This window comes from Oncorhynchus tshawytscha, linkage group LG07, assembly GCF_018296145.1.
Source record: "Oncorhynchus tshawytscha isolate Ot180627B linkage group LG07, Otsh_v2.0, whole genome shotgun sequence".
NCBI lineage: Eukaryota > Metazoa > Chordata > Actinopteri > Salmoniformes > Salmonidae > Oncorhynchus > Oncorhynchus tshawytscha.
The window spans coordinates 10,614,544-10,627,936 of record NC_056435.1 but is presented as its reverse complement, the minus strand read 5'-3'; the positions used below and the strand labels follow the sequence as shown (position 1 = coordinate 10,627,936).

Here is a 13,393-nt window from a genome sequence, read left to right as displayed (position 1 = left end):
GGAAAAGGCAGACGCTGAGACACAACACGCTGGTAGGCTTGAACAAACAAGACAAACTGGCACGGACAGACAGAAAACACAGGTATAAATACCTGGGGAAGATGGGTAAAAACCTGGAAGGGGTGGAGGCAAGCACAAAGATAGTTGAAACAGATCAGGGCGTGACAAAAATACATATCATTACATTGGTTCATATTTATACATATACATACACTCATATAAAAGTGAGCTAGCTATCTTCTTGGCTACACTCAAGTAGCTCGTTTTTCAATCGGTCAAAACAATTAAATTATACATCAAAATGATCAGAAAAGTGAACACAGTATATTTCAACATGCTATCTCTTGATTTGAAAACGAACAAATGAATACAAACCGGAAAACAGGATACAAAATAAGGAGAGAAAGCTTCTCTGTTCTTTTCACTGGGCATCTTCCAACTGTGACAGACCGTTGACAAAGAACAGGCACGCGCGCCTGCAGCAAAGGCGCTCCGAATGCCTTTCCTAGTGGTAACGCTATGTAAACATGTATATACAGTGCATTGCGAAAGTATTAAGACCCCTTGACTTTTTCCACATTTTGTTATGTTGCAGCCTTATTCTAAAAGTGATTTTAAAAAATGGTTTTCTCATCATTCTACACACAATACCCCATAATGACAAAGCCAAAACAGATTTTGTTTTTTATTATTTTGCCAAATTTATTGAAAATGCAAAACAGAAATACCTTATTTACATAGGTATTCAGACCCTTTGATATGAGATTCGAAATTGAGCTCAGGTGTATCCTGTTTCTATTAATCACCATTAAGATATTCTACAAGATGATTGGAGTCCACCTGTGGTAAATTCAATTGATTGGACATGATTTGGAAAGCTACACACACCTGTCTATATAAGGTCCCACAGTTGACAGCATGTCAGAGCAAAAACCAAGTCATGAGGTCGAAGGAATTGTCCGTAGAGCTCAGAGACAGATTTGTGTCAAGGCACAGATCTGGGGAAGGGTACCAAAACATTTCTGCAACATTGAAGGTCTGCAAGAACACAGTGGCCTCCATCATTCTTAAATGGAAGAAGTTTGGAACCACCAAGACCCTTCCTAGAGCTGGCCAATCAGGGGAGAAGTGCCTTGGTCAGGGAAACTCGGACAGAGCCCCAGAGTTGTTCTGTGGAGATGGGAGGACCTTCCAGAAGGACAATCATCTCTGCAGCAATGCACCAATCAGGCCTTTATGGTAGAGTGGCCAGACAGAAGCCACTCCTCAGTAAAAGGCACATGACAGTCCGCTTGGAGTTTGCCAAAAGGCACCTAAAGGACTCTCAGACCATAAGAAACAAGATTCTCTGGTCTGATGAAACCAAGATTGAACTCTTTGGCCTGAATGCTAAGTCACGTCTGGAGGAAACCTGGCACCATCCCTACGGTGAAGCATGGTGGTGGCAGCATCATGCTGTGGGGATATTTTTCAGCGGTAGGTACTGGGAGACTAGTCGAGATCGCGAGAAAGATGAACGGAGCAAAGTGCAGAGAGATCCCTGATGAAAACCTGCTCCAGAGCGCTCAGGACCTCAGACTGGGGCGACCCTAAGCAAACAGCCAAGACAACACAGGAGTGGCTTCAGGACAAGTCTCTGAATGTCCTTGAGTGGCCCAGCCAGAGTCCGGACTTGAACCCGATCTAACATCTCTGGAGAGACCTGAAAATAGCTGTGCAGCGACACTCTCCATCCAACCTGATGAGCTTGAGAGGATTTGCAGAGAAGAATGGGAGAAACATCCGAAATACAGGTGTGTCAAGCTTGTAGTGTCCTACCCAGACTTGAGGCTGTAATCACTGCCAGAGGTGCTTCAACAAAGCACTGAGTAAAGGGTCTGAATACTTATATAAATGTGATATGAAAAAAACACAGTTTTTGCTTTGTCATTACAGGGTATTGTGTGTAGATTGATGAAGGGAAAAAAACGTTTAATCCATTTTAGAATATGGCTGTAACGTAACAAAATGTGGAAAAAGTCAAGGGGTCTGAATACTTTCTGAATGCAGTATCACCATGGAGGACTACAATAATAAATAATAAATCATTATTTTTAACGCACTTTAATTATTATACTCATGGTGCCTTTTTACAGAATGAAATGACAGAATTTGCAATTTCACATGTGGAAAACATTGCTACAGCAACATGTTAACATCAGCTTTTCACATGCAGTATGAGGAGAATAACACGATTTCACCCCCACATGTGAACTTTCAATTTCATATGTGAATGTTTTTCAAATGTGAACCTGCAATTCCACATGTGAAAGTGAGATTTTTACATGTGGAATTTTCTTGCATGTGAAACTGCAAATGTGATCGTCACGTGTGGATTTTGCAAACATGTGAAACGGCAAATGTGATTTTCACAATTGAACTAACGTTAAAGCAGAGAGTTGCTCCATAAAAAGCCAGATAAATCTGTCCTCTAGCAGAACCAGTGGACTTTACAGACTTATTATATAGACCGATTTGATGCAAGTGAAAACTACCACACCCTTTAAAAAGGTTACATGGCCATTTCCTTCCGTCCAATTGCTCAGCTCTAAAATGTGTGTGTGTTTGTGTGTGTGTGTGTGTGTGTGTGTGTCCAACATGATTGGAGTGTAGTAGAGAGAGGCCAGTAATGAATTGGATTGTATAATAAGCTACAGAGTTACTGTAGGGGTATCACCCCCATACACTACTGTGAATTATATCCTCTCATATGGTTCAGGAGGGAAAGCAGTATTCGCAGCAAATGAGCTCTGTAGATCTGCACAGAATGGCATAACATTCCTTCCAGATATGCTTTGACTAAGCATCATTTTAAAGCTAAACTAATGCTGAATTGATAGTAATTTATCAGGCGTCATTGTAAATTAGAATTTGTTCTTAACTAACTTGCCTAGTTAAATAAAGGTTAAATAAATAAAAAAATATAAACGATAATATGGCAATTGTAGCAAAACCAAGCAATTCTACCATGAAATTTTGTCTTACAGTACTGTAGCTGTATTCTAATTTATTCAAAACGATTTCAAAGAGGCTGTTGGTAGTGCAACTAATCAAGGTGTTCTCTGCTTTATCAGTAGCACCCTTAAACAGAGGCACCCTACCTCTTTAATCCCATTCCTATTACCATAATGAAATCCCCAGTTCTATTACAAATCATTTCTAAATAGCTGCGTGCCTAGATCTGAGGAAGAGAGTAGGCCTACAAGGCAATACTCATGAAGGCTGTTCCCATTGCTACCTGAGGCTACTATCATTTTAGTATAATAATGAGACCTTGTCTTCTCCTAATCAGCCTTCACCTCTGGTTGTAAGACCATAAATGCAAAAATGTATCACAGTAGTTATTACTCTGGTGTTATACAAAGAATTCAGAACAAGTCAGACTTGTTCCAACGTCTCAGCTGCCCCATGTAGTTCTGGTAATTCCCTTTGCTAAGCCTAGAGCTACATGGCCTGATGTCATGTGACCTCAGTTTCTTCCACAGTGGTTTGTTTTGTTTGTTTGTCTCTTCTGGTGGCGTCTCTTCCGGCGGAGACCGGAGACCCACATATGGTGTTAGGCCTGGCGGACTTTAGCAGTCTGTCTCACTCAGGCAGTTGCCAGAGTTAGTAGAGAGTCTGAATGACAGGATTAGCATACACACACACACACACACACACACACACACACACACACACACACACACACAATCACACACACACACACACACACACACACACACACACACACACACACACACAAAAACTCATCCCCAGCCCTGCCCTGCCCTGCTAGTACACTGACCCATAATCTAACTAGGGGTGTATATGTTGCTATTCCTGTCCCTGGTCACTTCTAGAAGTCTCCTGACTGAGCCACTTCATTTGCAAGTGTTTACAAACAGAGGAGCACTACTGTTGCCAAGTCTGAATTACAACTGAGTTGAGCTTCAATCTGCAAGTTCTCCAATCAACAAATAAACCCCCTCTAAATTGGCCTATTGTTGCTTTCTTTGCTATATGGAAATATTAATAGTTAAAGACTAGTTAATATTACAGTATGTGTTTCTGGCATTGAAAAATTGGTCCGTACAGGTAGTGTACAATCAGTCTAAAGTACACAGCAAATAGAGCTGTAGTACACAGGAAATATACTTAGAATGTTGGCCAACAAGGATGTCTGTCCATCTGGGTGTTTTCTTTGTGGGGGGGATGAAGATTAAGTAGATTGTGGGTGGGGATTGTATCCCCTGACCCCTGTCCTACTTTCAGTGAGAGTTGCATTGGAACACACACACAGGATTAGCATTGGCGGATATAGGCTCTCTCGTGATTACTCTGTGATGAACTGAGAGGCACTCAGGAAGAAGGCCAATTGCCAGTTAGTAGTTAATCCAGAGTGTTGGTGTCATCAGCCAATCTTCAGAAAACTGCCAAGGTGGATAGAGTGTCAGTATTGGCACAGTATTTGTCTAATATAGACACAGTGATGATGACTACCAATCAATGGGTCAGTAGCAGTGCAAGTGGTCCTGTGTGGCTTAGTCGGTAGAGCATGGTGCTCGCAAAGTTAAGGGTTAAGGGGTTCGATTCCTGCTTGGGCTACCCATATCTTAAAATGTATGTGTGCATGACAGTGAATCTCATTGGATAAAAGAGTCTGCTAAATGGTATATTATTATTATTATATATCAAGTGTGAAGACTCCAAGTTGGCCCACACTTATCTCATCACATGGCCATCTTGTGACATCAAGAAGATGGTGGGTGTGTTTCTGGATAAGGTACAGTGTCTTGCGAAAGTATTCGGCCCCCTTGAACTTTGCGACCTTTTGCCACATTTCAGGCTTCAAACATAAAGATACAAAACTGTATTTTTTTGTGAAGAATCAACAACAAGTGGGACACAATCATGAAGTGGAACGACATTTATTGGATATTTCAGACTTTTTTAACAAATCAAAAACTGAAAAATTGGGCGTGCAAAATTATTCAGCCCCTTTACTTTCAGTGCAGCAAACTCTCTCCAGAAGTTCAGTGAGGATCTCTGAATGATCCAATGTTGACCTAAATGACTAATGATGATAAATACAATCCACCTGTGTGTAATCAAGTCTCCGTATAAATGCACCTGCACTGTGATAGTCTCAGAGGTCCATTAAAAGCGCAGAGAGCATCATGAAGAACAAGGAACACACCAGGCAGGTCCGAGATACTGTTGTGAAGATGTTTAAAGCCGGATTTGGATACAAAAAGATTTCCCAAGCTTTAAACATCCCAAGGAGCACTGTGCAAGCGATAATATTGAAATGGAAGGAGTATCAGACCAGTGCAAATCTACCAAGACCTGGCCGTCCCTCTAAACTTTCAGCTCATACAAGGAGAAGACTGATCAGAGATGCAGCCAAGAGGCCCATGATCACTCTGGATGAACTGCAGAGATCTACAGCTGAGGTGGGAGACTCTGTCCATAGGACAACAATCAGTCGTATATTGCACAAATCTGGCCTTTATGGAAGAGTGGCAAGAAGAAAGCCATTTCTTAAAGATATCCATAAAAAGTGTTGTTTAAAGTTTGCCACAAGCCACCTGGGAGACACACCAAACATGTGGAAGAAGGTGCTCTGGTCAGATGAAACCAAAATTGAACTTTTTGGCAACAATGCAAAACGTTATGTTTGGCGTAAAAGCAACACAGCTCATCACCCTGAACACACCATCACCACTGTCAAACATGGTGGTGGCAGCATCATGGTTTGGGCCTGCTTTTCTTCAGCAGGGACAGGGAAGATGGTTAAAATTGATGGGAAGATGGATGGAGCCAAATACAGGACCATTCTGGAAGAAAACCTGATGGAGTCTGCAAAAGCCCTGAGACTGGGACGGAGATTTGTCTTCCAACAAGACAATGATCCAAAACATAAAGCAAAATCTACAATGGAATGGTTCAAAAATAAACATATCCAGGTGTTAGAATGGCCAAGTCAAAGTCCAGACCTGAATCCAATCGAGAATCTGTGGAAAGAACTGAAAACTGCTGTTCACAAATGCTCTCCATCCAACCTCACTGAGCTCGAGCTGTTTTGCAAGGAGGAATAGGAAAAAATGTCAGTCTCTCGATGTGCAAAACTGATAGAGACATACCCCAAGCGACTTACAGCTGTAATCGCAGCAAAAGGTGGCGCTACAAAGTATTAACTTAAGGGGGCTGAATAATTTTGCATGCCCAATTTTTCAGTTTTTGATTTGTTAAAAAAGTTTGAAATATCCCCAAAAATTGTTTTTTTAATTTGACCTTTATTTAACCAGGCAAGTCAGTTAAGAACACATTCTTATTTTCAATGATGGTCTGGGAACAGTGGCTTAACTGCCTGTTCAGGGGCAGAACAACAGATTTGTACCTTGTCAGCTTGGGGGTTTGAACTCGCAACCTTCCGGTTACTAGTCCAACACTCTAACCACTAGGCTACGCTGCCGCCCCAGAAATGTAGTTCCACTTCATGATTGTGTCCCACTTGTTGTTGATTCTTCACAAAAAAATACAGTTTTATATCTTTATGTTTGAAGCCTGAAATGTGGCAAAAGGTTGCAAAGTTCAAGGGGGCCGAATACTTTCGCAAGGCACTGTATTTTACCTATCAGCTAATCACATCATATTTTATAGCAATCTGGTGCCCGACTACACAGTCAATTATGTGCTATGTGACCATTGAATGGATGTATGCAACATCTGAGCAGGGGAAACCGACTGGTCGCGTTGATAGGTAAAATGCCTATCCAGGCGTTGTAAGATCTGGCATGCATCAGCAACACGTGCAGAGGAACGCGCTCTATGGCATACGTCTTGATCTGATTGGCTTTCACAAGCCTACTGAGATGGGTTGTAAGAGCCTACTACCAGCCAATGGGTGTTCTGTATGTGGGTATGCCAAGCATTCAAGAGCTGAAGTCACAACTTCTTTACCAAATAAAGTGTTTAGTTACTTCCCTCTAGTGGTGAATACCGTAACATTGTTATCCTTATGAAAATCTAACTCTCATCTAACTCCTATCATATAATGAATGGACCAATTCCAGATATCCATTTTCTTCAGAGGGAAATGTTCTGGGAGTCGCTGCTAACAAACCACCTCACCATATAGAGTTCATTACTTTGCGGAATAGATCGTCCCTAACCTTCCTCAACCTTTTCGCCACTCAATTCCAGTGAAATGCTCTGCTTATCTGTGCAAACGCTGGCGATGGGACTTGGTGATAACCTGTCGAGTACATCAAATTGGTTAATAGATGCAATGTAATTAGTGGAAGTTGATGAGGAGTGGTGTCCCTGAACACAGATTGGATCCGAAGGAAAATGAAGTGTCTTTGTGTGTTGAACGAAACGTTACATTTCCTTCTCATAAAAGCAGTGATCCCTGCAGGATGTGACTTTCTCGCCTCACCCATATCATAACCAGTGCATTTTAAAAAATTTAAAAAATCTGATAGAGTCTTTTTAATCTGATGGGTTGTACATGGTGAAACTGCTGACGTTGTTCTATGTGTCTTGAGACTTGAAACTTGTCCTCTATGTACAGCATGGGTGCCACCTTGTGGCAACGAGTCCAAACATTGCATTTCTGGAGATCTTTTAAATGGCAAGCTAAGAGGATCAGTGGAATAACTGGTTAACCTAAAGCCCCACTCTAATGCATGACTTACAAGCAATATATATATATCCCAGTTGAAGTAGAAATCTACCAATTGGAGAAGGGGAGAGAATGGAAGAGAAGGAGAGAAGAGAGAAAAGGGGAGATCAGGGGAGAAAATAAGAATGGAGAGCGAAGGGGAGAGAATGGTAGAGAAGGAGAGAAGAGAGAAAAGGGGAGATCAGGGGAGAGAATAAGAATGGAGTGAGAAGGGGAGAGAAGGGCAGAGAAAGAGAGAGAAGGAGAGAGATGAGAACATACTGTATGTCCTCAGATGACCAAACCGCAGTGTTGTTTTCTTAGTTCTACCCCTGGTTACTCCCCTAGTCAGTGTCCAGACCACTAGAGCTCCCTGCACTCTGCCAGGGATGAGTCAGCCACTTGGCAAACCTTTTCAACTCAGCGAGAGGCTCTGACCTGTAGCCATGGTTACAGCAAAACACAGGGAGACCGCATTATCTCACACTACAAAAGCTGACATTCTCTTTTGGAGAGATACAGCGAGAAATTGTTTCTTAAACATTTTAAGGGGGGATATTTAACTTGTAAGATGTAAACTCAAATGTAAAAAAAAAAGTACTGAACTAGAATTCTTATCTAGGATCCTTATTTGCTACATCCATTGTGGACTTATAAATTCATGACATATACCCATTGATTCTTGAAGAATTTAACATATAAATGAGCTTAGTTCAACTGTCGTACCCCATCAGGTCCCAAAATATATGCTTGTTTTTTACTCCAACGTTTGTAAACAATTTAAACGTAAACAAACACTGTATAACCTCAAAACATCCATGATATCCATGATATCTTGGATGGTCAGTCCTTGCATCCATAGCTCTGTCTATGAATTTCAGAGTGATTACATTTCTCCAGGCCCATCCCTCAGCTTTTTACCGAAATAGAGGTGGGGTGAGCACTTTCTTATTGTTTCAATTAAGGACTCTTGCTTTAAGACACAAGTATAACAAATCTGTCTACCAACATCTCCAAGCCATATAATCCAGTTTTGAGGTTGGGTTAACACCAGTATCAATAGCAATATTAAAGACATTGATGGATCGCTAGCTGATATGGACAAGGAGTGACAGTCACACTCACATCCTGGTACTACAACCTGCCCTGAGATGACTAGTCAATGGGAGCACGTGATTGGTTGCCTGGCTGGTCTTTACAGAGCCCTGTCTGTCGTGTCTTCACTACTATCCCAGCATCCCCCACCACCGTGGCTCATCATATGCATCTCGTAAAGATGGGAAGTCAAAAGTCCACCCGACTCGTCAGACCCACCAGACCCAATACAAATACAGTACTCTATTCTCGTCATCTTGAACTGTATGAACCCTTTCACTTGATACGCGATACACTGAAATAATGCTGCATTCCCCATTACAATGATTTGTTTGTTCTCATAGGATCATCATTGATCAGAGAGAGAGAGAGAGAGAGAGATAGAGAGAGATTTTCTCAGCTCTGAGTCACGTTGTCAACTCTCACCTACCCGCCCAATGGTCCTGTCAGGTCATTGGATAGAGTGCATATGATATGATCAGAGGATTGGTTGGATTTTTCTCCGAGCTCAGCTAAAATCATCTAGAAAAACTCAAACTCAACCTCCTACCAATAACATTTTCCAGAACGTAGTTTGTTTTATGCTTAATGAATGAGTTGGAGAGAGAAGAGGTATGAAATTGATAGATTGTGGATTTGACTTGATCTGTTTATATGGTCATCTGACTACAATGACTATAGACAGTCTTTCAAAGCAAGCAACGGTGATTTCTTCACACAAGAACAACTGTTTTCAGTGGACAATGGTCAACTGTTGTCAGAAGTATGTGAAATATATTTAGGAAGAGACAAAGAAACATTTATCATGCAGGAAAAAGCACTTTCTCCCAAATGCTTCCTGAGAAGAATGCAAAACAGATGCTGTCAGAGAGTTGAGGGAGTTTGTGGGAGGGTGAAGTCAGTAGAACAGGAATTCAATGTATTCTGGAACTTGATCACATTTGTTTTCAACCTCTTTTTAATTAAATGATAAGGGATTATGTTGCTACTCTAGGTTAAGCTTTTTGTATCTTATGCATACCTAGACCTTAGACACCTCACATTTGGAAGACTTAGCTCAATAGTAAATCAACTAAATCTGAGCCCTCTCTATTTCTGCCCTAGTTAACTGTAACACTTATCATTCCTACAGTTCAGGCATATATTCATCCTGGTGAAACAACACAACATGTTTCACTTTTTTAACATGAGGTTGACATGGATGGCTGTGCCTACTTAGTAGTCCGGGGATGCATAGGGCACACGTCTGGCCAACTCCACAAGTGAAAAGAAATGTGTTCATTAACATGCACAACCATCCATTTCCTCCGAAAACAGGCCATTGTCTCAGACAAAACGCTGGTGGGGATTGTGGAAACCAGAAGGTCCTAAGTCTGAGGGATCAATACAAATGGCCATTGCATAGACAATCCTCTTTACAATCACAGTTAAAGTGGTTTAAGGGTGGAGGTTAGGGAGACGTATACGGGGAGGTTAAAGGCCTGTTTGTTTGTTTTAGCCTAATTCGTTTGGCAATACTTTCAACGGGGTATGCAGTTCGTAACTGTAAATTGTCTAACCTTTTTAAGGACCAAAAAAAAATGTATTGCCTGTACAATCATATGAACATTAGATAGCCTATTGTGATACAACGCAATCTTTCTTACACATCAGTTGTAAACCTGGAAGCTGAAATCCACAAATTCAGCTCAAAGCCATACTGTCATTCAAAACAATGGTATTCAAACAATACTGTAAATGGACCATTTTAACATGGTAAAAGACTGGCATAGCCATCAATGGTGAATTCTGTGTGAAAATATAGTGGAGTGAGAGGGTGAAAAAGAGCCTATTGGTCAGTGTGCTGGACTGGCAGGGTGGTTGACCAGAGGCACTAGGCCCTCCCCACACCAACTATAAAAGCCCATAGTCTTTGTTCCTCCACAGCCACTACTCACTCTCATCTGCAAATAACCTTTGTCTCAGTCCGAGACACGCTGGTAAGTCAAGATTTTCTGCTGTTTCTCATTGAGTTGATCTTTAACTGGGGGGCATTCGTTTGATTTGGGGCTTCGTATAGTGTAATGACAGGCTTAAAAATGTTATTTTAAATTGTATGAGTATCTTGATTACTCCCCGACTAACCACTGTGCTGTCCTTGTATGAGAGAGAGAGAGGTCTGAGAGATAGAATGTCACCATCTGATGCATTGAAGTTACATGACTGCTCACAGGTGTAGGATCTTACTGTTTTATTCACCCTGTTGCAGCTTCCTCCAACGCATGAAATGTAAAACTTGTCGTGTATTTGAGGTATACATTTTTTAAATTTATTCTGAAGTGTGTTATTTCCACTTTGAAATTTCAGACTTGATTTTCCTTGATGAGAAATTGTTAGTATAATTTAATTATGCCAATGTGCTTTCTTCAATTGAAAGCCCTTAATCTATTTTATGAGAAGATTCCTTGTAGATTTTATTGTAAGATTCCTTGTTTGCATAAAATAGACGCAGACCAGTCTTTCAATAATAGGTAATAGAATTTATTCTCGGAGCGCGCTACCACTTAAACACATGCATCAGTTTATATACAGATCATGACGTCATTACACTGCCTTAACCGAATCCCCTCCTCTCGACCGGGACAAAGTAAGGTGAAAAGTTCATTCTAACTTACTAACACACTCCCAGATAACTTTTGACCCCTCAACATTATCGATCACCACTGAACTGACAGTTTTAATTAACAGAAACCCTAGGAATGCACTCACTGCCTTATCTAAAAACCCCAGAGCTAAGTTTCAGTTGGGTCAACCATAGGCTAACGACCTTATGTGTTTACACAGTCCACAACCCATTTGTTCCTGCCCAGTTGGAATGGTGTTCTTTAACATTTTATTACTCCTTTCTCCTGTCACACAATTTCTTCTTATGAACTCATATTGTCTATTAAACATACAGAGTATAAGTTTACCTAGATACAATTCTATTTAAAATGGGGATATTGTTTATTCATTTATCCATAATAAATCCATAATAAATTCAACAGAAATGTATCAACCCCCTTACAAAAATCTCCATGAATTATTATCCACATAATCATTCGTATTTCCTGTTGCTGCAGGATTTCTCCCCCCCGCTGTAGCCAACTCAAACGAATTAAGATCCTACATCTGTACGTGTTGTTTATGTCCCATAGTAGGCCCGAGAGATACAAATGTTGTTGTTTTTTTGCTATACTTTATAGATCACATTACAAACCACAATGACTGACCTGGAGAGTTCACTGGCCACCATCATGGAGGTGTTCCACAGGTACACAGAGAAAGAAGGAGACAAGCACAAACTGAAGAAAAGTGAACTGAAAGACATGATCAATGAGGAGCTGCCAGCCCTTACAGGGGTAGGTATATCCTTACCATATTTCACTACAATATTTCACACGCCATTGTTTACATTGAACATGCAGCTTGGATCGAGGCTGCGGTTACACCGTGATGCACGTTTATCAATACATCATGTATGATTCTACAGACGCTGTTGCACTGAGCTCGGGAGGTATTCATATGTTATTATTCTAGAATCAATGGGTGAAATGACCATAAAACCGGCTGTAAATATTGCACAATGCACCTTTAGTCATCAAATATGACCTTGTCTATCTCTGTGTATCTGTTTTTGCCCTCAGCAAGTAAAGGACCAGGCCACTATGGACAGTTTGATGGAGAGCCTGGACACGGACGGAGACTCGGAATTGGACTTCCAAGAGTTCATGACATTTATCACCATGGTAACTGTCTGTTGCCATGATTTCGGCGAGCACCATGAAGACGAGTAGCTAGGCACCAGTTAAACAAGAGAGAGAGCGAGAAAGCCAGTAAGTTATAAAGTAGGAACTTTAGTTTGATAAAACACTGAAATGTCAATGCAAACTTTGTATTTTTCCATTTGGTCCCATTTAGATTCAATAGGTTTCTTATACCCTGTTTGCCTACAAAGGGTTAACGCACTTTGTTTCATTGCCTGTGATTTGTCAGAGTTGACAAAGCCAAATTGGTTTAGTCCTGAAACGTCATAGAATAGTTTTTGCCAACAAAGCTTAGAGCACTTTTCTTGTATACTGTAAAGCTAAGAGCCAATGTAATATATTCATGCATTTCTGCGGCTCTAAATTGGTTCAATTGTTATCACTAACAATGCATGTGTAATTAGCTACCCCATTCATTGGACATGGTCTGGCAAGTAAAACAAGTATTCTCCAGTTTGATTTTGACCCCCCCTCCCCCAAATGTTGAATTCCAGGCAATACCTTGAATTGAATTCTGTTTTTATGAAAATTGTTTTCAAATTAAACTGTGCTTTGCGAGATGCTATTAAACATATAACATAGATAATCAATAAAGATGATCAAATGAACACAAGGACATACTTTTCACCAGTTACACCATGTCCTTTTTACTTCATACCATTCACATTTCTGTCTCCTGTAGAAAAGTTGTGATGTGTACCCCTGAGTGGCAGTGTTGCTCCGTGACAAGAGCATTGGCATCTACTGGATGTACATAAAAGATATTGAATCGGTGAAACAGAGAATGTATCAATCTCCCTGATGCACCCTCAGTAAACATCTCTATACT

The 13,393-nt window shown here is 40.8% G+C and overlaps 1 protein-coding gene across 1 annotated transcript; it reads left to right on the top strand.

The window, feature by feature from the left end:
• The first annotated feature begins 10,677 nt into the window (after positions 1 to 10,677).
• On the top strand, positions 10,678 to 13,180 carry s100b (S100 calcium binding protein, beta (neural)). Its single transcript, XM_024426136.2, has 3 exons — positions 10,678 to 10,758; positions 12,004 to 12,159; positions 12,445 to 13,180. The coding sequence occupies exons 2-3, from the start codon at positions 12,022 to 12,024 to the stop codon at positions 12,592 to 12,594; spliced, it is 288 nt and encodes a 95-aa protein (XP_024281904.1). The 5' UTR covers positions 10,678 to 10,758; positions 12,004 to 12,021; the 3' UTR covers positions 12,595 to 13,180.
• The last annotated feature ends 213 nt before the right edge of the window (positions 13,181 to 13,393 follow it).